Source organism: Panthera pardus, unplaced genomic scaffold (genome assembly GCF_024362965.1).
Source record: "Panthera pardus isolate Hobbes unplaced genomic scaffold, ASM2436296v1 HiC_scaffold_18, whole genome shotgun sequence".
Lineage (NCBI taxonomy): Eukaryota > Metazoa > Chordata > Mammalia > Carnivora > Felidae > Panthera > Panthera pardus.
In genome coordinates, this window is record NW_026526743.1 from 11,332,362 (window position 1) to 11,359,379 (window position 27,018).

Consider the following 27,018-nt stretch of genomic DNA (forward strand, 5'->3'; position numbering starts at 1 on the left):
GCTGAGGAATACAGCCTGTGTATGTTAAGTAATAATTGCATATTGTGTAAATCTATTTTGGCTCCACTGTGCCTGTATGAGAGTGGGGTGTTAATCACTGGATATCACAGATTCCTAGAATTGTAACTAGCACCAAAGAGTCACGTATATTTTAATGAAGGGTGAAACTAAAAACAGATTTATCTGCACAGGTCAAAAGATATACACCTGTTTTACCAGATTAAGGAAATTGTTTTCCTTGTCCAGCAGGCAAAGCAGAACCGGGAGACATGCACATCCCTGCTGATGAACACAAATGGGCTGAATGTTGGAAAACTTGATGCCGCAAACACACTGATGTTTACTAGCCACTCGTTTGGACTCTGAATAAATGTTATGCAAAGAGACAAAATGGCAGAGAGACAGTAACAGCAGATGAAGGAGCTCACCAGCATCAGGATGGTTTGTGTGGCTCTGGCCTCATGGGAGGGTCTGGGGGAAAGGCTGCGGCTGTGAATGTGTTGGACTCGCTGCTTGTGCCTGAGCAGGACAAGGACCATGGAGCCACTGGCCCACACCATGATGCTCAGAAACACAAAGTCAAAATAAAAATATATGACAGCATTTAGTGAGCCTCTAAGTTTATCTTGTGGTAGTTTAGAACAGTAGACAAATATATTTTTTAAAGTCAGGTTTTTGCTGTTCACTGGCCCAGTCATTTTCATTGGCGTGTAGATATTTAACAGGAGATGCAAGATCCAGCAGAGGAAACAGCAGAAGCCAATGCATTTTGGAGATGTTCTGAGCCCCATCACCCCAGAGATTTTAGGATGAAGCTTACTGGCCTGGTAGCCACTCAACAGGCAGGTGATGCTGAGGGCAACTCCTCTGCTCACCCTGTGTACATAGAAGACAACTTTACATCCAGTGTCATCTAGGAAAGATTTCCATCCAAAAGCTGCCATGGTCTGAGGGATCCCTTTGGAGAAAAGCACCAAGTTGTTGGCTAAGACCAGTTGGTTGAGAATCAAGTCTTTGGGTTTCAACTTGTGTCCTGTGAGCAAAGTGAAGGTATAAATACCAAAGAGGAGGGAATTTCCCAGGATCCCCAGTGCTGCCTGAATGAGGAAGATAATCCCCATTTCCAAGTTGGAAGAGCCCATCAATTTCAAGTGGAAATTGGTCTTAACTGGGGCAGAAGATCTGGAGGAAATCCAAAATATATGTATTACTATCTTCATGTTTCCTGTAGGGCTTTCCATAAACCACACTTTTTCTGCATAGAGGACATTCAGAATATGTCCTTAAAAGCAACAAAAGGGTCAGATAGTGGTTATTTAAAGGAGATTTTACTACGTCACTGTAGAGAAGATGTTTCTCCAAGGATGCACACCAATTGACAGCAACCTTTAGGCCTTGGGTTATTGAAGGAGGAGGGAGTCGTGGCATATTTAGACATAAACATTCACATCAACTTTATAGGCAGATGGATTTGTTTAAAATGTTTAGATACAATTGTAATGTTTATAACAGCAATTAAAATTGAAGGGTAATTTTAAGAAAATGTAGTACAATATACATATGAACTTTATCAGAGAAGAATTTTAAACCAAGGGAAAGTTCCAGAAATAACTTTGAAAAGAAAACATGTAATGAATTTAATTCTCCAACAAAGATGTCATTTTATTTGGAGTGAGAATTTACACAGTTTCTGTAAATCAGAGTCAATTTGGAGGAGTCTCTGACTACTTAACACCTGTGATCACCACGGGTCACTCCTATGTTTGAACTGTAGTCGTTCCAGGGCAAAAGAGACTCATTCTATTCCCTTAATCAAAAGGGAATGGACACCATGGAGACATGGGTAGGGGCTAAATTATGTGCACTGTGCTCTCGGAGAAAGAATATTGAAATATCCATCATTACGCTCCTTGAGTAGAACTTTATCTGCCGGAACAAACCATGCTGTTAAACGCTACACGTCTGTGAGGGGTGACCACATTAAAAATTCCTACTGATCAGGGGATCGTGAGGTCCTTGCTGGGTAGGAAGAGTTTCAGATTTGGAGGATCATTCGAATGTCACAGTAATTTTGAAATCTGGTTCCAGGTCAGGGTAACATTGAGAATCTGAGAATATTGAAGTCCCCGATGATCTCTGCTCTCTTAAATGTGGAATCTCTAGTTCTTTTTTCTTAAGAGTCCTATCTCCACATGGGAGTTGGAGGTTTATACTCTTCCACCAATCGTTAGATATTTTAGATAAATGTAATTACGAATTCCTTTTTTTTTTTTTTAACAGCTTTATTCATTTTTTGAAAGACAGACTGTGAGTAGGGGAGGGGCATAGAGAGAGGGAGACAGAATCTGAAGCAGGCTCCAGGCTCTGAGCTGTCAGCACAGAGCCCAACCCGGGGCTTGAACCCATGAAATGTGAGATCGTGACCTGAGCCGAAGTGGGACGCTTTACCAACTGAGCCACCCAGACGCCCCAAGAATAACTCATTAGTTTCAATCTCAAAGTGACTTTAAAACATGTTTGCATACCTATACAACCCTTATTATGTGAGAAGTTTATGACCAATCCATACAAATAATAACTTTTGAGAAACTAAAAAAAAATAATTGTGTCTGTTGATTTTTATCAGGGTGTATTCAAACAAAACACCAAAACTATCAGCCAAGATTGTGAACTGGTATCCAATATCGTATTTTTAGTAAAGTCATCAATTTTTTTTAAATGACTGAATAAGGATATTAATGTGATCCATGTAATTGAAAGAAGTCAACATTAACCAATGTGTATTTGACTTGAAATGTATAGAGAGATGGATATAGTTTTTTCAACTGAACAGGTTCAGATATTGTGATCAACTCCCGAGCAACTACCACCTCTGTTCTCCAGATTGTGGCCTCTAAATGCAACTTCTCACAGGGACACCTGGGTGGCTCAGTCCGTTGAGCATCTGACTTCGGCTCAGGTCGTGATCTCACAGCTCATGGGTTCGAGCCCCGAGTTGGGCTCTGTGCTGAGCTATAAAAAACTAATAAAAAGCTTATATAAAAAGCTATAAAAAACTTCTTTGAATGGGAGGCAATAAGAAGGAACTGTACTACCTCTGAAGTGTTCTTCAAAATAAACTGAACTAGAACTTGAGTAAGCCACTAGCAAAAATTATACCTTTAGTGTGACTGACTGGGACAGCATATGAAGCAGTATCAGTAGGATGTAATAAATTGATAGAACATCTTAAATTATTCTAGATAAATGATCCATTTTTTTATAAGAATAAGAAAAAGAGGGGGACTTATTAATTGCCAAACTCTTAATGGAAAAACACAAATTATATGGGGGTGAATAAGGGAAACATGAGCTCTTATTGTTATTTAATGATATTATTGAGTAGTTATTGTTGTAGGTATTAGAAAGGTACTCAGGTCCTCCTTATGAAGGAATCCAATCTTTACATCCCATGTCATTGTGTAGGAGTACGTTCTTGATTATTTACTTGAGAATATAATTATACATATGATTTTTTTTGTTAAATAATCTGGTGTGGATAACGTGGGTGACAGTATAGATGAAATGACTGCGTGCTGGTAATTTAACTGTTTAAGGTGGTGATAAGTCTGTGGGCCTTATGCTGTTATCTTTCACGTATATTTGAAATATTCCATTATACCAGTTTTCAAAGACATTTTCTTCTATTAATAATATTTTCTAAGTTTTGTGTCTTTAAGACAATATTTTTAAACCTAGACAATACACATTTTATTCTTAGCATTTCATTGTTAAATTACTTTATTCTTACCGTACTTAATTTTTTTTCTGTCTTTAGACAGGACTCTTAAAACCAAGTGACATCTGTATCCAGAGGGAACAGATAAATGAGCAGTTTGGAAACTAAAGAAGGTAAAACCCACCTAAAATACAGATGCTCATAAGCTTGTCAGTTAATGAAATGTATCAGATTTTCCCATAATTCTAAATGTAAGGGATCTAGCTTAGTATATAAATCACCATGATACTCAAAAGAAAGGAATCACATTAGGGAAACTCTTTGGGGGCAGGTATCCAAACCAAGTCTATTTTGTATGAGCCTTTGTGGAAAGTCAGTGCTTTCACTCAGATAAAAAACCTTATCAGTGATGGAAAAAGAGGCAGAGATCTGAAGTAAATTAATAGAAAATTAAATTCAACAAGATTTTAAAGGGAGACTTCCATAAGAAGAATGCTCTGTCTTTAAGAAATACTCTGGGAGCACCTGGGCGGCTCAATAGGCTAAGCATCAAACTCTTGATCTCGGCTCAGGTCATGATCTCATGGTTCTTGAGATTGAGCCCCACGTGGGGTTCTGCACTGACAGCATGGAGCCTGCTTGGGATTCTGTCTCTCCATCTCTCTTGGCCCCACCCCCCTCTCTGTGTGTCTCTCAAAATAAATAAATAAACTTAAAAGAAGAAGAAGGAGGAAGGGGAGGAGGAGAAGGAAGAGGAGAAGAAGGAGTAGGAGGAGAAGGAGGATAGGAAGGAGAAGGAGAAATAATGCTCTGTTTGGGATGTCTGGGTGGCTCAGTCGGTTAAACATCTGTCTCTTGATTTCGGCTCAGGTCATGATCTTGTTGTGAGATCCAGCCCCAAGTCGGGCTTCATATTGAGCATGGAGCCTGCTTGGGATTCTCTCTCTCTCTCTCTCTCTCTCTCTCTCTCTCTCTCAAAATAAATAAATAAACTTGAAAAAAAAAAAGCTTAAAATCAGTAGTAAACAAATAGCAGAGATAGACTTATTTCCAAGACAGAAAGTCTAATATTGTAAATGATTTAATTAACACAGTGTCCTTTTCATGTAATTCAAGTGAAAATTTATAAATTTTTCTTTTTTTTCTTTTTAACTATTATTTTAAGTAGTGTCCATGCCTAATATAGAGCTTGAACTCACAACCCTGAAATCAAGAGTCAAATGCTGTACCGAGTGAGGCAGCCAGGCACCCCTACGTTTTTCTAATACTACAAAACAAAAAATGTAAACATACCCAATTATATACTATATATTATATACATTCCATATTACATAATGTATTATATACCCTCTATGAATTTACACTTAAGTTCAATGAAGAGAACTTGCTGTGTTAGATACAAAGACCATTAACCACAACTTGTCATTGCTGAAGACGTACACGGATCAGTAGCACAGATCAGAGTCAGTAAACCAAAAACTGTGTTGGATGAAAGTAAATCATCAAATATTTGGGAAAATTATTTATTTAATACATGGTTAAACTACTTGGAGATTTATTTGAAATAGTAGAGGTAAATTTATTTTTTTAAGAGGTAAATTTCTTGCTCTCATCTTAGAATTAAATTATACCCTATATCTTAACATAAAGATGTCAAATCTGCCATGTAAAAATATTAGAGTATATTTTTATAAATCTGTTTTGACACATCATTACCATGCGTACCAAATCAGAGGCCATTTTTTTGATTAACATGAAAGTCGATATAAGTAAAGATGTACCAGCAATGAATTAAACTTAAATACAAAGAAATTATTTAACTGTGTAGATTATAAAGGAGGACAAATAGCATGATCTCACTATAGATATTAATCATTTAGATAATCTATTTTAAAAATGCTGGCACTGTGTATGAACAGGTGACACTCGGAAGTAAAAACATTGTAAAATTATGAAATGCTTGTTTCTAAAATAATAAAGTGAACTCAATTGAAAATGACATTCCATTATTTTCAGGTATAATCGTTTTTAAGTTTATTTATTCATTTTGAGAGAGAGAGCACATGAGGAGACAGAGAGAGAGAATGAGGAGGGAGGGAGAGAGAGAAAGGATCCCAAACAGGTTCCACACCGTCTGCAGATGCAGGGTTCAAACTCCTGAACCTCCAGACCATGACCGGAGCTGAAACCAAGAGCCGGGTGCTTAACCCACTGAACCATCCAGGTGCCCCCCAAAGCTGGTGTCTTTGACACAGAGTCCTTCACGGTGTCCCTCAGCTTAATGATATTTGTCCCACCATGAAGCTTCTCCAGAACCCTAACCTCTCCTTTTATTTTTTTTCTTCACTGGCTTGAGAATTTTTACAACCACTGCCTCGCTGTTGGTGATGTTAATGGCCTCAAATACTTAACTATGCTTTCCCGGACCACGTTTTCCAACCAGTTGGTAATCATCTTGGTGATCTAAGCTCCGGAGGCACGCCTCCTAGTCCTGGTACTCGTGGCAGCTCCGGCTTTGCACTTGGCCTAGACCCGGCCCTGCTTTTCGCATCGGGTGGGGCGTGGTGGACGGGACTGGGGGCGACGCTGGGCCCAGAGGGCAGCATCTCACAGTGGCACAGGGCAGGAGGCCACGCCAGGCCGCGCCTACAGGGCCGGGATGGGGTGAGAGCGAGGGGTGGGCTCCCCCAGCAGCAGCGGCAGCGGCAGCGGCAGCCGGGAAAGGGGCAGAGCCAGGGAGCAAAGAAGGACTATTTTTTTTCTTTTATTATAATTATTATTAAAAAAATTTTTTTTAATGTTTTGAGACAGAGAGAGGCAGAGCATGAGCAGGGGAGGGACAGAGAGAGAGGGAGGGAGACACAGAATCCGAGGCAGGCTTCAGGCTCCGAGCTGTCAGCACAGAGCCCACACGGGGCTCCAACTCACAAACCACGAGATCATGACCTGAGCCAAAGTTGGACGCTTAACCGACTGAGGCACCCAGGCGCCGCGATATTTTTTCTTTTTAATAAGAGATCTAGGGGTGCCTACATGGCTCAGTCGGTTAAGCGTCAGACTTCAGTTCAGGTCATGATCTCAGGGTTGTGGGTTCGAGTCCCGCGTGGGGCTCCGTGTTGAGAGCTCAGCCTGGAGACTGTTTCAGATTCTGTGTCTCCCTCTCTGCTCCTTCCCTGTTCGTGCTCTCTCTCTCTCTCAAAAATAAATAAACATAAAAGAGAGAGAACAGAAACACATGAATCTTCAGATCAGTGTGATTATTAACCACTCCAGCCTGATAAAATTGTAGCAATGCACAGGGCAATAATGGCTCACAACGTCCACCTGATCATAGTGTCTTTGTGAGTCACAGGGAGAATCTCAGTTTAGTGCCCTTGCTCTCAGAGAGGGGAAGGCGAGCCAGCCTGTCACTAAAGAGTCTCTGGCCAGAATTATTTTCTCTTTGAAAGTAACAGTGTATAAAATGAGGTAGGTGGGTAAGTGGATGGGGTGGCCACACACTATGTATGTATTTAGATAGAAAGATAGATGATAGATAGATAGATGATAGATGGATAAGGATGGATCCAAATGGATAAGAATGGATCCAAAGAACAGCTGAGGTCCCTAAAGGGTAGAGAGAATGTCAGATTTGTACAAGGACAAGACTATTGAAGCACCTTTAAAATCTGGTTACCTGTTGGAGTAACATTTGTGTTTTGAGACTACTACAGTCCTGAGTATTCCTCTTGTCTGTCCCCCACAAATTCTTTTTTGACGTTTATTTATTTTGAGGGAGAGAGAATGCAGGGGAGGGGCAGAGAGAGAGAGCCCCAAGCAGCCATTCTCATCACGGAGCCGGACATGGGGCTTGAACCCACAAACTGTGAGATCACCACATGAGCCGAAATCAAGAGTCCGAGGCTTAACCGACCACCCAGGCGCTCCTGTCCCCCACAAACTTGTGGCTACATTTTTCTTACCATAAGATGCTTGTTTCTATCATGAAAACAAATGAGACCTTATTTTCTGTAAATGAGATGTGAATTTTTACAAACGAGAGAAATTTGGACACAGATCATTGGGCTTTAGTCAGCACCACATGCCTTTCCCCTTTGCAAAGCAGAGCAGCACCCCCAGAAGCATTGGGGCATCCCAGCAATGGCTGCTCAGACACTCACCGTCTGGGAACTCATCGTCTCTCACTGCCGATCACATGCCCCTGCTGTGATGGCTCCAGGGTGCAGCCTGTGAGTCAGGGCTGCAGACAGGTGAGAGCCCATTTCACAGGGGGCTGGAACTGGCGGCTGGAGGGAGCACCCAGGGTGGCCCTGAAGCAGGTGCACGAGGGTGGCAAGGGCCTCTCCTTTCCTCAGCTGGTTCCGGAGAGGTCTCCCCACGGCTGGGTTTTGTATGTTTCTGCTTGAGAAAACCTACTGCTTCTGAGAGAACAGTTATCCCTGGCTTTCCTGAGATAAACTCCTTATAATAATGAAGAATTTAATTGGGAAAAAAAAATAGCTACTAACCCAGTTGGAGTTTGCTGTGAGGGCAGTGGCTGCGGTGATGGAACCTGTGCAGGTGCGGAAAGGGGGATTTTGAACCCTGAGATAAAGGTTTTGAAGTTCTGTGATCTCATCTGCTTGCTGGGAAGTGATTATCATTTCACCTGTAATTGCACTGACAGTGTCTACTGGGGATTGAAGATTATTTGTGGAAAACATTTGTGAACTGTGCACACCCCCAAATGCTATTAAAAGTGATTAATTGAGATATGTAACAGGAGTGTCAGGACAGGATGGGGAGGGCAAAAATCCTCATGCAAATTGAACAGAAGGCACTGAAATCTAGTAAGTGAGAGAACTAAGTTGAGCATATCCTATCCACTTGGTCAATCCAAAATACCATTTCTTTCCTTTCCTGAGAGATCTGAGGGTACTGAAATTGAAGGGAGAGACTGTACTGGGTGGGTAGAGTTGGAAACAACACACAATGTTGCAAATGAACAGGAATTCTGTGCAGGATATTTGTTTAGTGCTTCAGCAGACATGTACCTTATGTGGGTCAGCCACATTTCTAGGTATATGATGTATGAGTGCACAGAACATAAACAAGGAATGTTTCCTTATGGAAATTGCATTCTCATTAAGGGACACAGACAATAAGCAATGAGTCTAAGGTGTTGAGTTACATGGTATCTTAGAAGGTAATAGGTTGTCTTTTGGAAGTAGAAAAGAACCAGAAGGAGTGAAGAAAATTACAGGGGGTAGGGAAGCATTGCAATAGTGGATTGGATCTCCAAAGAAGGACCCAGTGCAGATGTTATTTAGGGAAAAAATTTAAGGTGGCTAGTGATAAATTCCTTATTTATTCCTTTCCAAATGTTATATATTCATTTTCTTGTTTTATTGCACTAGACAAAAACACCAATATTAATATTGAATACAAGTGCAGAGAGTAGGCATTGTGTTTTGTTCACAATCTCAGGGGAATACTTTTTTTTTTTTTTTCAACGTTTTTTATTTATTTTTGGGACAGAGAGAGACAGAGCATGAACGGGGGAGGGGCAGAGAGAGAGAGGGAGACACAGAATCGGAAACAGGCTCCAGGCTCCGAGCCATCAGCCCAGAGCCTGACGCGGGGCTCGAACTCACGGACCGCAAGATCGTGACCTGGCTGAAGTCGGACGCTTAACCGACTGCGCCACCCAGGTGCCCAGGGGAATACTTTTTTTAATGGACAAAGAGGCATGGCATTTGCAATAGCACTTTTATAGAAGCTCTTTAGGAAGATCCCTTCTATGTTTGATGACTCTCTCTCTCTGTCACATACACACACCAAAATAAATTTTTAAAAATTGCTCTAAAATTATTCTGAATGGAATGGGGAAAAAAATCCCTCAATGTAAGACAATTTGTGGAAGCCTTCTAAAGCAGCTCTTCAAGGAAAGTTGATCACATTAAACACTTATAGAAAAAAAAGGTCTCAAATCAAGGACTCCAGCTTTCACCTTTAGAAACTAGAAAAGAAGAGAAATGAAATCCGGAGAAAGCAGAAGAAATAATAAAGATCAAAACAAAAATGGATGCAATAGAAAATGAGAAATTGTAGAGAAAATTAGTGAAATCCAAAGCCTTAATATCAGTATAATTGATGAACCTCTACCCAAACTGATCATACAGAAAAGATGGGAATACACGAATTTCCAATGTCAGAAATGTTAGAAGTGACATCACTACAGATTCTATAGGCATTAAAAGGATAATGAGGGAATGAGTCCCTTTATGCCAATAAATTCATACATGTATTTCATACTGTTATGAATATTGACTGATATTTTCATTAACAACAACAAAAGGTTTTTGTCAAACATTTGTTGGAATGTAACTCCTTCATCAGACGACATGACTCATTTGCTAAATATGGTAATCGTTTTTAAATACTGAAAGAGTATGTCCTCATTTTTTGTGCTATTTACAACATAAAGCTACAAACACATGTTTAATTCTGCATTGTTACTGTTCTTTTTCATTACTTTAAATCTGCACAGTCAACAAAACATAAGGCAAACCTTGAATTGTATTTAGAAATTTCGCTAATGTAAATACTCCCACCATTCTTGTTTGGACCAAGTGGAGGAAGCCAAATATACACCCCTAATAAATCACATAAGACACCCAAATTCTATCTGGCCCTCCTCCACTTTTCCTGTGCTAACAGGCTCCAGTCCTGGGACATCTGAAGCCTTCCCATTTTTTCCAGCATAAAGCTTTTCCACTCCTTTGCTGCCTTGGAGTCACTCCCCAAAACAATTGATAATGAGTAACTCCCTTGCTTTACAAGGTCAGAGTAAGTATCCTTCCCTTGTTCTCATCTGAGTGGTCTTTACTTCCATAGTTATCATGGAGGTTCCACTGAGATAGTCTGCATTTTTCTTGACCAGCTTTTCTGTCTGTGGAGATTGGTCAGTGGCCAGACTACCAGTGTATAACCCTGAGTTTTCTGTGGCTTTGAAGAAGAAGTCCTACAGGAACCAAATGATGATGGCAAGTCCTGAACCAGGCTCCCCTAGACAGCCGGACCAGCCACGATGCCTGCAAAGGAATGCAATGTGGCCTTTAAAAGAAGGTGGGTAGCTTTAGGAATACAGGGTTCTTAATAAGGAAGTATGAGGTATACAATGAGGAGGTGGCTTTAGAATGTCCAAGATAAGTGAGAAAAGCAAACTGCAGGTCGGTGTACAAAAAGTAACTTTATATGAAGAAAAATGATTTGTATAGAAACATTTGAACACACACACACAGTGACGCACACAATCGCGCTGCCACAATTCTAAAAGGACAATACTATATTGCAAACATTTTCTCCAGGACGTTGAATTTTTAGAGACTTTTTACTTTATATTTTATAATGCATAGTGTAGTACTCCTTAAATAATAGGAAATTGGACATCCATTAGATTTTAAGAATTAGGAAAATGAAGGTACACAGCTTTTTTCAATCTCACTGTGAAACTGCCTCGGTTTTAGATGAGATTCCTACTACTCACAAGAGACATGTGAACCCCATGCCCAGGAATCACGGCACAAAGTCGTAATTTCTTTGCACGTGCATCGAAGTCACTCGGAAAGCTTGTTAATACACAAATTCTCGGGCTCAACTCCTGAGCGTGTAATTCAATAGGTATCTGGACTGAGAATTCGCATTTCTAACGAGTTCCCGGGTGATTCTGACGGTGCAGGGATCAAACCCAAGAGCCAGTGTGGTAGAAAAGGCGAGTCCATCGGATGGAGATCTGTGACTCGGCCGAGCCCAGAGAGGTCTCCCCGGCATCTCTGCAGCGAGCCTTCTAGGCTGATGGGAGGCCGACTAGGTTGGGGCCCCAGGCCTCCCAGGCCCCGCTGGGCGCGGGAGAAAGCCCCCAACCCACGTCCAGCAAGTGGCTACGCAGGCCGCTTCCCAGGTGGAGGAGGCCGAACCCGAAGCCCTCCGGGGTGAAGACCGCACTTGCCGCGCAGAAGCGACCCCCTCCCCAGGTCGGGAGGCGAGCCACCTTCCCCACTCCCAGAAACACCCGGGCCTCCGCCTAATACTCTACATCTCACCTGGCACCGCCCCTTCCTGCGGACCTTACCTCTTATTCCCCCCCCTTCCTGCCTCTGAGCCAATCGCTCTCTGCCTCTCGCACAGGCTCTGTTTCCTCCTCTACTACTGGGCACTTTCTTCCGTCAGTCTCAGAAACTCCAACCAACGGGAGCCAGTCAGGAGCTCCGCACTCAGCCAATGGGGACTGAGCGGCAAGTAAGCAGAGCCCCGCGCTGGATTGAGGGCGCCCTTCCTGGCTGGCTCCAGATTCTTGGGCCGTCAGGTGAGGCAGCGGCTGGACTCCCACCCCAAACCCCCACTCCCGAGGTACCTCCCGGTGAGGTGCCGGCCCACTCCCTGCCCCAGGGCCTCCGTGGGAGCAGAAAAGACTTATGAGACCTGGAGCCTGAGTGCCCCTTCCCTCCCTCCCGCCTCATTATTTCCAAGATGAGCTTGGCCCAAACACCGGTTTCCGTGGGTTCAAGACATGAGTCGTCGTCTCTTGTTATGAGCCACCTCGGGGCTGTCATGGATTCGGTCAGTGATAAAGCGCACAGGTGCGTGAGACGGATAAGGATAAGGGCAATGAGAAGTGTCAGGAAAGGGCTGTAGTCCGGGAACTGGGGGACCAGGCGAGGGGCACCAGGAGCTGTTTTATCACCAGCTGCTCCGGGCCACCAGCAGCCCAACCAATGAGAACGGCTCTGGCTTCGTTATCTGAAAACAGAAATGCAGGGGGAGGCGTCCAGATGGAGGGGAGTGTCGATTCGTGACGTCAGGAGCCACCTGACTGAAGCCCCAGGCTGGGACTTGAGAAGGGAAAGATCTGCGAGAGTCCGACACTGCAGCTCACCCAGGGAGACCTCCAAAAGCTCAGGGTCCTCAGGGTGGCGCAGGCACAGCTGCGGCTTTCATGAGTTGCTGTTTAGGGACGGCTTCTGGGCCTGAGTGGTCTGAGGAAAGACGGAAGCAGCCTCATCAAGTCCAGCACAGCCTCCTATATGAACTCAAGGAGCGGGGAGAGCACTGAGCAAAGAAATCACGCTTATTTTTCTCTTCCTCTGACTGCATGAGGGCACGGGAGTTTCCCCACCGATGCACTGACTCTCTTCAGTGTCTGTGTTTGGACGGCATTCTGCAGAGAGACTCCAAAGCAGATCTCCCTCCACCAGCCCCACCCAATCCAGTGGGAAATGTGTTTGGTTCTTTTTTCACGATGTAGCACGAATCAGAACACTATCACCCCCCACAGTTACCCTCCCTTTCACCTGGATTACTGCGCTGGCCTCCACAGTTAGTTCTCAACCCAGCAACTGGCTTGGGAACAATTTACTGGGGTCCTGTCTCCCTCCTGTTCAGTTATCTGTCACGGGATACACCTCATATAAGATGGAAAATCCTCACCATTGCCCTGTCTCATGCGGCCTGGGCCACATGCCGCCCTGACCTCCCTGCCCCCTCTTCCTCCCTTTCCTGCTTCCACCCTGTGAGACTCCTTGCTTTGCAAAGGCTATTTCTTGTGCCTGGAAATTATTCTCAAAAATACCCACAAGGCTCAGTATCTCACCTCCTTTGTTTGCTTAATTGCTCTTATTTAGGAAGACCTTATTATCGCACTTGTAACGTTACATCCCATCCCCCATCTTTCCAGTACCCTCATCTTTCCTTCTTTCCGTTGTGCCTGACATTATAACATTTTATGTAATTTAGGGGCACCTGGATGGCTCCGTTGGTTGAGTGTCTGACTCTTGATTTTGGCTCAGGTCATGATCCCAGGGTCGTGGGATCAAGCCTAAGTTGGGCTCTGCATTGAGCGTAGAGCCGGCTTAAGACTCTCCCTCTCCCTCTTTTTCCCTCTGCCCCTCTCCCCTGCTGGTGCTCTCCCTCTCTAAAATGAAATAAAAACTTTGACATACTATATAATTTATAAATTTATGTTTTCTGTCTTCCTTGATTAAAGAATAAGGTCTACGAGGGCATAGGTCTCTGTCTCTCTCTCTTTTTAATGTTTATTAATTTTGGGGAGACAAAGAGAGACAGTGTGAACAGGGGAGGGGCAGGGAGAGACAGGGAGACAGAATCTGAAGCAGGCTCCAGGCTCTGAGCTGTCAGCACGGAGCCCAATGTGGGGCTTGAATCCACGAACCAAGAGATCATGACCTGAGCCAAAGTTGGATGCTTAACCAACTGAGCCACCCAGGTGCCCCGTAGGTCTTTGTCTCTTGTTTCCTGATGTCTCCTATGTACCTATGATAGTGCCTGAAACCCACTAGTTGTTCACTGAACATTTGTTAGGTTTGCAAATAAACAGGATTGCCCCAACGTTTTTCTTTTTTTAATTTTATTTCTTCCCTCCCTCCCTCCCTCCCTCCCTCCCTCCCTCCCTCCCTCCCTCCCTCCCTCCCTTCACTGTTCTGACAACTCTTTCTAAATAGCCTCTATACCAATTTCTTGGCATGGGTATTCCTTGTTGGTTTCAGAATAAAAAGGAATCACATTTTTGAGACAAAAGCCTGAGGGTTGCCAAGGCCCCATCATGGCCATGTGCTCAGCTTCATTCTCTTACCGCCCAGGCTTCACTGAGTTCCCAATGACCTTTGTCATAGATGTGTTTTCCCTGAGGTATCTCCACCATTAACTTCTCATAGTGACATAGTCCTTATTAATAGCATTTGGTAATTTCCACATTTAACAAATGGTTTTCTGACAATCTGCACTCCCCTCGCAGACACTGTCGGTGCAATTACAAGTGAAATGGTAATCACTTCTGAACACGAAGAGATCATGGAAACCCAAACCTTGTCTCGAGTTCAGATGCCTGCCTTCTGCACCTGCATAGGCTGCCCCCACACCCACTGTCGTGACGGCAGATGCCCCCTGGGTAAGTAGTTTTATTTATTTCAGAGAAGTTTAAATTACTCAAAGAAAAATAACCTGAGTAAATCCAGTCATAAATGTTCTCTGTGATTTCTGCTTTCTGGTTTTGAACACCAAAAAATATTTTTGTATATATAGGACAGGAGTTTGCTCAGAACCATAGGCATATTGCCACCCTTGTCTCCCTGTATTGGGACAGCTTAACGTCTTCCTTTCTGCTGCCCTGTCATGGCAGAGAGAGAGAGACAGAGACAGAAAGACAGACACAGAGACGGGAAAATACATCACTCCTGCTTTGGGACAAAGTGGGGTCGGCGTCCCAGGCACGCAAAGACCGCTTTGATGAAAACCAAGATGTTTCTAGAGGACTTTCTCCAACTCTCTCAAACCCAACGCTCAGCCACAAGTACAGTCACAGCTACAGTACATACCACCCTCCAGAGAGAGGGCAGAGGAGGGTGGGGTGTTCAAGAATCAGCTCTCCTTTCCAAAGAACAGAAAACTGTGCACGCTATCCTGAAAACAAACAAAAACTAGACGTCTTATGAAGTCATCACGAAGTGCAGTTGTACTATGCACGACAGATACGTGTGTGCTGACTGTGAAAATGTGACCTGTGTGTAGCCTTATAAAGGTGCAGAGGAAGCTCCGAGTGAGGAAATGATCATTTTATATTTTCCTGTACATTTTTTAGCCTGTTAACATTATCGTGTGTGCCTTGAAAACTTTCGAAGGAAAGTCCACAGGAAGAATTGCAAATGACTAAATCCGTTGCCAGCACCAAGGAAGTCCAAGGTGGCAACCACGAAACTCACACAAACCCGACACCCGTACGTACACAACCACACTGTCCTTTTAAAGTCCCTGGCCCCTGGGGCGCCTGGGTGGCTGAGTCGGTTGAGTGTCCGACTTCGGCTCAGGTCACGATCTCACGGTCCGTGAATTCGAGCCCCGCGTCGGGCTCTGGGCTGATGGCTCCGAGCCTGGAGCCTGCTTCCGATTCTGTGTCTCCCTCTCTCTCTGCCCCTCCCCTGTTCATGCTCTGTCTCTCTCTGTCTCAAAAATAAATAAACGTAAAAAATAATAATAAAAAAAAAATAATAATAATAATTAAAAAAAATAAAAATAAAGTCCCTGGCCCTTTATTTTGTAGCACAACTTCACACAGCCCTTTGTAAGATCAGACAGTGAGGATACTCGGGTGTTTGTTTCCTGGGCTCATCGTGAATCTGCCCCAGCAGTGTGTTTTAGGTCACTGTTTCTAGCTATAATTCAAGCCCGGGACAACTGGAGGGGATGTGGGAGGGAGAACCCAGTCCCTCGAACCACCAGGCGGAGGAGGGAATTAGGACCCCCCCCCCAAAAGGCCACACCATACTGTCAGGGGAAAAGAAAGAAAACAAAGGAGCAGAATGGAGTCAAGAAAAAGTGAGGGAGAGAGAACGTCGAGAATTTAAAAACCACACGAACAGAAGCTTTACTTCGAAGTATCAGAGCCGTAAACGGTCTTGAGGGGGCATGTTTCAATGTGACACCGTGCATGGCTTCCTTCTCTCAGCCAGTGTGGGTGTAAGTGGCACACGGTGTTATTGTCAGAGTTCTAACTTCGAAGTCCAAGTGTCTTGTGACTCAGCCTTCACATTTCTCACAAAGGACTACGTTCCTTGTGGGTGGGGATGATTGTAACACAGGCTTCCAGCGAACTTCTGTAGAGTTGCCCTCACTGTCCCAACTTTCCTGACACAGGGTGGCAGTGAACACACAGAAAAACAAAGGCCGGGGGCCGGTCGGTGGGTTAAGCCTCCAGCTCTTGATTTCGGCTTAGGTCATGATCTCATGGTTCTTGAGTTCAAGCCCTGAGTAGGGCTCTGGGCTAACAGCTTGGAGCCTGGAGCCTGCATGGGATTCTCTCTCTCCGTCCCTCCCTCACTCTCTCTCTAAAAATAAATACAAATAAACTTTAAAAAAAAAAAAAAAGCGGGGGGGGGGGGGGCTAAGACCCTTCCTCTCAAACATACCCCCCACCAAAACATTAAAACTGATGAAAAACTGTAGTAGGTTCGGCACGGAAACGTGAAAGAGTTTGTAAAGACATCCGTTCCTTCCATTTGAAGTCTATGTTTCCACCCCTTCTTTTTATTCTTTTAAAAGTAATGCCGAGGTGGCTGAGTGGCAGACCTGTGGCCGACGTCCGTGTAAGTGCACAGTGCCCCCCGTCCTGTGCCTCGGCCGTTTCACGGGCACCGGAGGGCCCCGCAGCGTCCGCTCCGCGTGACTCTCCACCTGACCGTAAGCGCCCACGTGTCATGGGTTTTCTCACGGCAACGACATTGACGTCCCCCGTTCGTTCCGAATTCTCCAACGGCAGGGAAGGCGCCGCTTCTGGCTAGAGGCCCCTAGGTTGTGCCAGGAACATCCTTCCGCGGTGCGTCCCCGACAGAGGCGGCCCGAGTGCCCTGCCCCCCACGGTTCGCCGCTCGAGTCCGATGGTGGGGGGCCGCCCGCACGCGGCTCACGCCCGGTGGGGCCGCTCCCGCGTCTGAGGGCCAAGCAAATCTCCCCGCCGTTCTGCGCGGCGAGCGGCGCTTCCCGCCGGGGACCCCCTCCGGAGGGCCGGAAGAGGCGCCGGGGTAGGGCGCCAGGGGCCCCCTCAGGGGTGCACCCGCCGGTGCTGCAGCAGGTGTGAGCGGCGCTTGAAGGCCTTGCCGCACTGGGGGCAGCGGTGGGGCGCCTCCGCGGCGTGGACGACCGAGTGCTGCAGGAGGTAGGTGCTGCGGTGGAAGGCCTTCCCGCACTGGGCGCACGCGAAAGGCCTCTCGCCGGTGTGCACGCGCCGGTGCTGCAGGAGCTCCGCGCCGCAGCGGAAGGCCTTGCCGCACTCGGCGCACTCGTACGGCTTCTGCCCCGTGTGCACCACGTAGTGCTGGATCAGGTGCGCTCGGTTGCCGAACGACCGCTCGCAGGCCCTGCACTCGAAGGGCTTCTCTCCCGTGTGGGTGCGGCTGTGCCGGACGAAAGTGGAGCGGTGGGCGAAGGCCTTCCGACACTGGGCGCACTCGTAGGGCTTCTCCCCGGTGTGGACCGGCCGGTGCTGCAGGAGGTAGGACCTGCGTTTGAAGGCCTTGCCGCACTCCGGGCACGTGTACGGTTTCTCCCCGGTGTGGATGAGGTAGTGCCGGATCAGGGTCGAGCTCTGGCTGAAGGCTTTGCCGCACGCGTTGCATTCGTAGGGCTTTGTGCCGGTGTGGACCCGCTGATGCCGCGCGAGATACCACTTGCGGTTAAAACCTTTCCCACACTGCTTGCATCTGTAGAGGTCACGCCCCGCACGAAGCGCGCAGCCTCTGTCCGGTCCCCGTGGGTCCCGCTCACGGAGCACCTCTCCCGGAGAGACTCTCTTTTGCAACACCTGGTGGTGCAGACCGTCCTCTGTCCCCAAACCGTCATCTTCAAGGTTCATTCTCTCAAGGTGGGTCTTGTGAGCGTCCCTCCCAGGCGTCAGTCGACCTTTCTGCGTTTCCAGATGCCCTTCCCAACCCCTGGCCTGCACCAACCTGGAGGCCCTTGAAGGTCCCTGGGCCGGGCTTCCCCGGAGCCAGGCTCCCGCAGACAAAACCGGCTGACAAGCGCTCGGGTCTCTGGTCCGAAGTCTGGCGCTGTCACCTGAAGAGAATCCGACACACAAAGGGGGACTTTTAGTGACACAGTATAGGAGACGAAATCAATGCTGCAGGGGGCAAGCGAGGCTGATCTAGCACCACTGACAATGGCTGCGTTTTACATCTCTAGAACCTGGGTTTCCAAGGACCGTTCTGGTCCTTGTACCCTTGACACCGTTGAAGGGAAAATCCAGAGGGCAGGCGGAAGGAGGAGACAGAGGGTCTGGAGTGGACACCCCTCCTCGCGGTCCAGAGGATAGGATGGGGGACAGTTTTGATCATTCGCTCCAACACAGATGTCCCTTGGTGCTAGGAGCACAAGGAAACAGCGCTGAACAGGACAGGGAGGAAAAAGAGGAGGTGTCCCATGAGCTAGGTCCTAATGGAGAAGCCAGAGCCTCCAGAGAGAGGAAGAGGGAAGGGGCACTGGATTGAAACGGAAGGAGCACGTGTGGGCAGAGTCACTCCTGTAAGAGTGCTGAACAGTTAAAGGAAGGAAGGGGCCTGGAGGCCTGGTGAGGCCAGGCCACCACCGAAGGGGATCACAGTCAAAGGAAGAGAATCAAGACGGAAGAAGAGGAGGGATGGAGGAACATTCGGGGTCCAACAGTGTAAAAGACAAGCTTCTGCTCTGCTGGGAGGCATCGCGTGGTGGTTAAGGGGGCTCTGGAGCCAGAAGCCATTCTTCAGTCCCGCCTCCACCAAGTGAGTGATCCTGGTAGATGGGCTACTGTCTTCTTCAAGGCAAGGTTTCCATCTGAGAGACCAGGAGGTCCGTTGTGAGGGTTCAATAAGAAAAGCGCTCGGCACGGTTCTTGACGCAGTGTGTTTACTCCACTGGGTCATTATCTTGATTACCTGTGACGGTTACCTTTATGCATCAGCTCGGCTAGGTCTGGTCCAACAGTTCTGGCTGAGGTACTTTTTAGATGTGATTAACATGTAAACCAGCAGACTTTGAGAAAAGATCGTCATCCACAATCTTTCAAAGAGAGTGGGCCTCTTCGGCGGCAGGCCTCAGTCAACTGAAGCCTTAAGAGAAAAGACTGAGCTCCCCTGGGAGGGCAGGAATCCTGCCTGCAGACGCTTCAGACTCAGACCGTGACATCACCTCTTCCGCTTCCTGGCCTGATTCTGCCTCCTCCTGGTTGCAATTCTCTGGAGAACCCGACTACTATGCTGTCATTCTCACTGCCGCACCGGGCAGTTAGGATGGCAGCAAAGACACCAGCGAACACAAGCAAAGCTTGCCCTACAAGCCCAAGAAAGGGGCACCAGCAGAAGCCGACTCCACTGACACCACAGTGTCGGACTCCCAGCTTCCAGAACTGTGAGAAAATACGTTTCTGTTGTTCAAGGCACAAAAAGGGGGGTGGGTGGGAAAGCCCCCGATAAAACCCATCCACAGTGACAGCATGGAGACAGTGGTTTCCACTGTAGTATCATGAGGATGGGGCACCAGGGACCCGCTAGTGTGCTGGAAATATTCCAAGTCTGGACTGGGGTGAGGAATACCTCAGTACACACGCGAACACATAAGCCTGACCCTTAAGATTTGGGCACATCACCGTACACTTCTGATGTTAAGGGAAAAAGACCACGCAGAGTTTAAGCAAAAGGTAAGGAAGTCAAGTGTATACGTTTTTCCTAACAAATGAGACCGCTCCTTCGAGAAGCTTGGCTTTATGAGGAGAGTCGACACTGGTTGCGGGCTAGTCCAGATCTGCAAACACTTGTGTTTGCTCTATGTGTAGACAGCCCGAGCACATGTGTATGTGGAGCAGACAGATGATGACTATGCAGCCAGGCCCGAGAGGAAGCGAGGCAGCAAGCTTCCTGGGAAGGCAAAGGTACGGCCAAGGCCGTGGTATTGGAATGGGCCGTGACCAGAGGCACAGCATCTTCCACGGAGGATGAGAAGGCCACGGGTGCGAGACAGGCATGGACGAGTCGCTCCGGATCGAGGAGCAAGCGGCAGAAGTCCACAGCCTTTATTCCCAACGTGATGCTGAGTGTGTGCCAAGACTCCAGCGGCGGCGGAAGTGCTGAAGCCCTGGAAGGTGTCCGGGTGGCTACGGGAGCCAGTGCGGGAGAAAGGGCTGCCCGGAGGCAGGCAGCAGATGCGGGGGGACCTGCTAGGAGGCTCGGCATCATCCGAGCAAGAGACGATGGAAACCCGGACTAGGTGCTGGAGACGGAGCCAGGGAAGGCGGTGGGGGTGATGGATTCGGGGGGACATGGGTAATGTCGGCCGGGCAGGACCAGGCATGGGTCGATGGGCTGGACGGAGACTGAGACGCTGAGGTGCTGTCTGAGGTATTTCCAGCTTGTCACCTGCCTGGAATAGCGGGACACTCTGACCCGGGATGGGGGAGAGTGGGCAGGACGGTGAGCGGCTAAGGCATGACGGGCCCGAGGTGCCTCTGAGACACCTAAGTAGAGGTGTGGATCAAGGAGCTGGGAGAGCGGCCAGAGACAGGCTGGCCGAGAAGCCTGAAGGACCGCCGGAGAGGAGGCCACGCCTCACCGTGATGGCCCCAGTGATTCCGCAGCACAGATGTGGGGCTGAAAAGGCCCACTGTCGCTGTGTTTTTCAGGGCAAGAGAGGAAGGAGGATCCAGCCAGTGCAAGGGGCTGCTCCTGATGGATAAATGGGGCTGTATGAATGGATGGAGAGGGTGGGAGACAGTGGGATATGGAACAAAGTGAAATTTACAGAGTAGAGACAGTGCTTTCAGGGGCAAGAAAGGCCCCTTGAGTCAGAAAGAAATGAGTGACATCACTATCACCCACTAGGACTACAATTATTACATGGATACACTAAGAGCTGACTTCTGGGGGGCACCTGGGTGGCTCAGTTGGTTAAGTGTCTGACTTTGGCTCAGGTCATGATCTCATGGTTTGTGAGTTGGAGCCCCATGTAGGGCTCTGTGCTGATAGCTCAGAGCCTTAAATGTAATAAAAAACAAACAAACAAACAAACAAACAAACCAATCAACCAAAAAACAAAAAACCTGACTTCTGTTGGCCCTTCCACAGGCCGGGCAGGGTACTAAGCAGTTTGGTGTGCTGGGTCATCACAACCTCTAACAACGTAATCACAGAAACTGTCGTCACTCTGATTTTCCAAGTAGGCTGAACACAGGCAACTGAAAGGACATAAACCAAGCACGCTGGCTCTCTTCCTCGGGCACATGCAGCTCAACACTCCCCAGGCCTGAGCACCCAGGTGTGGCCAGGTGCCTATCTCTCCTCCAGGGAACACGGGTGGAAGTGATATCGGGGTGCCCGTGGGTGTGCCTTCTCCCCGTCCCCCCGCATTGCCCTTCCACCAGCTGGATTAGGCCAGAGAGCGCACCTAAGGCTACACGCTGACACGCACAGGCACCAGGTGTGCAACGCTGCCCTTCCGAGCCGGCCTGCAGATGCAGTGCTACACCTGGTGTGAGAAACCACTGGAACCCCCAGGAGGTCACAAAGAGTCTCACACAGGTTCAGAGGCACTGGTCCCTTGCATGCTGGAGGCTGCCAGGGCCCCCCGCCCCCCGCGCAGCTCCCTGCTCCTACCTGGGCAGGTGCTCCACAAGAGGCCTCCCTTTCCAGTCCACAGCTCCCGCCCATGTTCCAGCAGGTGCGTCAACTCTGCTTCGGGGACTGCGTGCCCTGTTGACAGAGAAAGAAACAAGTCCTGGTGTATGAGAAGAAAGCAACGTCTCCATCCCGTCTGGGACTTAATGGCAGAGACAAGACCCGAGTGAAGCTGCTATTGACGTGAAGAACGTGCTGACCTATGCACAGGTCCCTTTCTTGGGCTGCAACTACTATAGAGGGTGCTGCTGTCTCTGCACAACGCCAGTGTCCTTGAACTTTATCGGTGGAAGCCAACCCTACTTGGGGGCACGGCGCTTTCACACACAGCCGTGGGACCCTGGGAAAGGAGCCCCTCCTTCCAGAAGGGATTCTGTAATTAATCTAAATCGCTGGTTCTCAAACACCCTGTGCTTTGGAACCGCCTAGGGGTGCTCAATTTCGACCTCAAGCCAAAAGGAACACAATTTCTTCCGGTGAGGCCTAGCGACCACTATATCTGAGCTCTCCCCAGGGGTTCTGGTGCCCAGAACGCACTGAAAACTGAGGCGGAAGAAGTCGGTGAATGGCGTCCCTGAGCACCGGTAATCTGAGGCAGGCAGGAACCTGAGCCGGATGCTCGTTCTGAGGACGAAACCTGTATTCGCGAGGCGAGGCTGCAGCACCCCACAGGCCCACAAGGGGGCGAGCCTGAGGAACAGGGAGATGCCTGGTCCAGGGAGAGGAGCAGAGAGAATCTTCTCATCTCTGAGGATGGAACTGTGTGGCCGCATCCTCCAGACCAGGCCAGCCCCACCCTGGGGCTTCTCAGTAGGTGAGGGGGGAAACTTCCTCCAGGGGAAGCCAGTTTAAGCTGCTCTTCTGTTACGTGCAGCCAGATACATCTCCACAGAGACAGGCGGGTTCTGCACAGAAGCCCAGAGACTGAGGTACCAGGACCCACTGAAGTTTCAGCTGTCAGATTCTGATCGTGAGCCCAGGATTCATTTGGACGGGTCTCGGTAATGGTCACTGTTGTGTGCTATGTGCAGGCGCTGAGCTCACGGAGGGGCGGGAGAAAAGGTGAACCAGATGTTCCTTTGGCCCCTCTTTCTCTCACCTCAGGGCCTTTTCTGGTACTGGTTCCTCCACCCAGAACCTCTCCTTCACCTCCCCTCCAAGCTTCAAGTCTCAGTTTCAGTTACTTCCCGAGATGCCTTTTTTATTATTATTATTATTTAGAAGTTAGAATTTATTTTGTGTTTTGTTTTTTTATTTAAAAAAAATTTTTTTTTTTAACATTTATTTTTGAGACAGAGAGAGACAGAGCATGAACAGGGGAGGGGCGGAGAGAGAGGGAGACACAGAATCTGAAACAGGCTCCAGGCTCTGAGCTGTCAGCACAGAGCCCGACGCAGGGCTCGAACTCACGGACTGTGAGATCGTGACCTGAACTGAAGTCGGATGCTTAACCGACTGAGCCACCCAGGCGCCCCTTGTTTTTTTATTTAAAACAATTTTTTTAATGTTTTTTATTTTTGAGAGAGAGAGAGAGAGAGAGAGAGAGCAAGTGGGGGAGGAGCAGACCGAGAGGGGGACACAGAATCTAAAGCAGGCTCCAGGCTCTGAGCTGTAGGCACAGAGCCTGTTGTGGGGCTTGAACTCATGGACTGTGAGATCCTCAGCCGAAGTCAGACGTTTAACCGCCTGAGCCACCCAGGCACCCCTATTTTGTGTCTTTTTGTTTGTTTGTTCATGTTTATTTTTGAGAGAGAGTGAGCACATGAGCAGGAGAGGGGCCAAGAGAGAGGGAGACACAGAATCCGAAGCAGGCTCCAGGCTCTGAGCTCTCAGCACAGAGCCCGACGTGGGGCTTGAACTCACACAGTGAGATCATGACCTGAGCCAAAGTCGGGGTGCCCCATAGAGGTGAGAGGTGAGCCCTTACCCAGTGAGACCAGAAGCCCACAGGTCTCCAGCATCACCTCCTGGTACAGGGCCCTCTGGTCCAGTTCCAGCTGTCCCCACTCTTCCTGGGTGAAGGTCACAGCCACGTCCTTAAAGGTAACCAAAACCTGGAAAGTCAAACAGAGGTAGTGGCCTTGGCCTTGTGCTGTTGGATGGGGTCAGACCCTGTTACTCAGCTGCTGGTGAAGGTGCAGAGAGACCCAGGTCTCCTGAGGCAGGGCTCTGTGCTGGGCTCAAGGGGGAGGTAGAGGCAGCCTTTGTACGTAGTGCAATTAGGGCTCAGAGAAAGGCCTCCCCTGGGGTAGCCGCTGGAGACGACAGAGGGTGGTGTTCCTATGAGGACAGTGGGGGCAGTAAGTGATCTGGACATGAGAGGAACGGGGAAAAGGATCATGATGATAACTCCCAACAATGAGAACTGCAGCATTTGTAGCCGAGGTCCTCCCCGTGTGCCCGCCCCCCGCAGAGAGCTGCTTTACCACTGAGGTAAAGTGACTAAAAGTCCCTTGTTCTGGAGCCAGATTCCCAGAGACTGAATCCAACACTTGCCGGCTGTGACCGTGGGGAGGACATCACATCATTTCTCTAAGCCTTGGTTTCCACATCGATACCATAATCATTCCCACTTCACCAGGCCGTTCTGAGAACTAAAACGAAAAGGTCTACATGTGGACACTCGAGTGCCCAGCGTCGAATGTGTTCAATGTATTTTGTGACTTTTCCTAATCCTCCCACAGCCCACAACGTAAATGCCACTATCACGTCCATGTCACAGCCCGCAGCCTGGGGCTTACGCAGCTCTAGAAAGCCCGCAATCTCACATTAGAGACAGGATCAGAACATCCGGCAAAAGATGACACTGTCTCCAGAAAACAGGCAGGTGGGGGCCAGGGGCACCTTCGCCAGAATTAAAACCACCAGGAAAAGGCTCTTGTAGTCGGTGACACTGATGCACAGGAGAGACAGCCCTGCAGAGGCCTGTCGGATGAAGGGAAGTGCAAGGAGGAAGGCTGCAAAATGGGAAAGACTTTGCAAGTTCAGCACCACCCAGCCGGGTGCGCTGAGCAGGAGAAGGGAAGGGGAGGAGCCGGGAGGTGTCTCCCCTGCGGATCCAGCACAGCCCTGAAGGCCACGGTGGGGCTTGTGTGCATTTAGTACAAGTATGATGGGAGCCCCTGAGTGGGAGACCCATTCACTCATTCAACCATTTATTGAGTACCTTTTACAAGCCCAGGCCGTTCTAGGTCTTGGCATAGAGCAGCAACAGGCGCTCACGATCCGGGGCTGGAAGCAGATCCTGAACAAGCAACTAAAATCAGCAAGACCATGTCAGAGGGCCCTGAAGATTCCAAAGACAAAACAATGGAGCAAGAAGACTGAAGAGATGATAGTGAACTTCGCACGGGGCAACAGGGTGGGTCTGAAATAAAAGTGAGGGGCGGCGCCCTGCGGATGGGAAGACATGTGCTGACAACGGTCTAGGCCATGAAGGGGGGGCTTGGGGCGACTGCTAGCGCGTCCCCGGAGCTCCCTGTGCATGTGCGTGCAAGGGGACATCCCACGCCCTAACACGATCGGCACTGACCGTGTGGATGGACTCCCTGGTCAAAGCTAACTGAATGTCTTCGATAAGAAAACAGGTCCGCTACAGTCAGGGAAAGTCGGTTCCGTGTGCTGTGAACGGAAACTCCTTGGCCGCCCTGGCTCTCAGCCTGCCCTTCCACCTCTCCGCCCAAGCACAGCGGCAATTCCAGAAACTGCGTCCCCATCCTCCACCCCCGCCCTAGCCTGGTAGAGGCTAGAGGCCGGCAAGGCGCAAGAGTCGGACTCCCGCCGGGTCGCGCCTCCGCGATCAACACAGGCTCAGGAGGCATCTCCGTGGAAAGAGCCCCCAGAGCCCTGCGGGACACCGGGAGACACACGTCACCCACGTAGGCTTTCCAGGACCCTCAACCCGGACGAGGAACCGTTAATACTACTTCACCTCCGGGAGCACATGGGCCCAGCGGCGCGGGGGACTCGCTCAAGGTCACGGCCTCGGGAAGGGTCGCGGCCGCAACCCGCTGTGAGGTCTCGGGAGTGCCGGTCGTTCTCCGCACCCGGCGAGGACCGAGGGGAATTCCTGAAACCGCACCTGTCCCTTCCACACAGCGTCCCGCTGGATGCCAGAAACGAGCGCTTCCCCACGTGGCCCCGGCCGCCTTTCGGGGCCGGGAAACTGAGGCACAGCACGCCGCCGCTCCCCACGTCCACTCACCTGGGCCGGGTCCACGCGCGCCGCCATCGGGCCGTGGGGACCGCAGAGCCGCGCGTAGGCGCCGAAGGTCCCTGCGGGCTCAGCCAACCCCTCCCTGGGTCCCACAGAGGCGGAGGAGGGGCCCCTCGCCGGCGTCCCCCCTATTGTCCAGACGAGACGCTGGGAGCTCACCATCCGCGGCCACCGACCCGCCACATCACAAACCTACGCCCACCCGCGACACCGGAAGCCCCGCCCCTGCCATTGTGGGCCAGTAACACCCCCTTCCTGTGGCACAGCCTTCTGGGTGATGTAGTTCTTGTCCTGCCTCCAGCCACTTCTAGCAATGCTCCTCTCTTTCTAGGGCCCAGCCGCCTGGCAGGATATGGGCGCCCAGAAAGGGCTTGCAAGGAAGGGTTCCCGGAGGCTCCGATGAAGAAGGGGGCGGCATCGGATACTCCTAAAGGGGATGCACCCAAATTTACACAATTTCCCAAATTGTGTTTACAGCATCTTTTTTTTTTTAATTTTTTAAATTTATTTTTAAAATTTACATCCACGTTGGTTAGCATATAGTGCAACAATGATTTCAGGAGTAGATTCCTTAATGCCCCTTACCCATTTAGCCCATCCCCCCTCCCACAACCCCTCCAGTAGCCCTCAGTTTGTTCTCCATATTTAAGACTCTCTTATGTTTTGTCCCCCTCCCTGTTTTTATATTATTTTTGCTTCCCTTCCCTTATGTTCATCTGTTTTGTATCTTAAAGCCCTCATATAAGTGAAGTCATATGATATTTTTCTTTCTCTAATTTCGCTTAGCATAATACCCTCTAGTTCCATCCATGTAGTTGCAAATGGCAAGATTTCATTCTTTTTGATTGTTGAGTAATACTCCATTGTGTGTGTGTGTGTGTGTGTGTGTGTGTGTG

At 48.7% G+C, this 27,018-nt stretch overlaps 2 protein-coding genes and 1 long non-coding RNA gene across 11 annotated transcripts; 1 reads left to right on the top strand and 2 right to left on the bottom strand.

The window, feature by feature from the left end:
* Nucleotides 1–212: 212 nt before the first annotated feature.
* On the bottom strand, nt 213–1,142 carry LOC109259366 (vomeronasal type-1 receptor 1). Its single transcript, XM_019436980.2, has one exon. The coding sequence runs from the start codon at nt 1,140–1,142 to the stop codon at nt 213–215; it is 930 nt and encodes a 309-aa protein (XP_019292525.2).
* Nucleotides 1,143–11,914: 10,772 nt separating this feature from the next.
* Nucleotides 11,915–15,326, top strand: LOC109259382 (uncharacterized). 2 transcript variants are annotated; one of them, XR_008423442.1, is made up of 3 exons: nt 11,915–12,065; nt 12,230–12,339; nt 14,511–15,326. It is a non-coding gene; the product is annotated as an uncharacterized LOC109259382 (long non-coding RNA). The 2 variants fall into 2 exon arrangements; XR_008423441.1 differs by lacking the exon at nt 11,915–12,065 and having other exon boundaries at nt 12,072–12,339.
* Nucleotides 15,327–16,761: 1,435 nt separating this feature from the next.
* On the bottom strand, nt 16,762–26,345 carry ZNF550 (zinc finger protein 550). 8 transcript variants are annotated; one of them, XM_019436966.2, is made up of 5 exons: nt 26,111–26,345; nt 25,073–25,150; nt 23,834–23,960; nt 21,886–21,981; nt 16,762–18,322 (listed from the first exon to the last, which is right to left on the bottom strand). In XM_019436966.2, the coding sequence occupies exons 3-5, from the start codon at nt 23,865–23,867 to the stop codon at nt 17,310–17,312; spliced, it is 1,143 nt and encodes a 380-aa protein (XP_019292511.1). In that variant the 5' UTR covers nt 23,868–23,960; nt 25,073–25,150; nt 26,111–26,345; the 3' UTR covers nt 16,762–17,309. The 8 variants fall into 8 exon arrangements, with proteins under 8 accessions (XP_019292511.1, XP_053762271.1, XP_053762269.1 ...); XM_053906296.1 differs by having other exon boundaries at nt 24,333–25,150; XM_053906294.1 differs by having other exon boundaries at nt 24,333–25,192.
* Between the last annotated feature and the right edge of the window lie 673 nt (nt 26,346–27,018).

Bases quoted from the DNA above. Each gene is read 5' to 3' on its own strand.
- LOC109259366 (XM_019436980.2), bottom strand. From the start codon at position 1,142: ATGGGCTCTTCCAACTTGGAAATGGGGATTATCTTCCTCATTCAGGCA.
- ZNF550 (XM_019436956.2), bottom strand. From the start codon at position 26,284: ATGGTGAGCTCCCAGCGTCTCGTCTGGACAATAGGGGGGACGCCGGCG. The intron at 23,961-26,110 runs GTGAGTGGACGT...TTGACTTTCCAG, and splicing joins CGCGCGTGGACCCGGCCCAG to GTTTTGGTTACCTTTAAGGA. The intron at 18,323-21,885 runs GTAGGAGCAGGG...GATTCTCTTCAG, and splicing joins CTTGTGGAGCACCTGCCCAG to GTGACAGCGCCAGACTTCGG.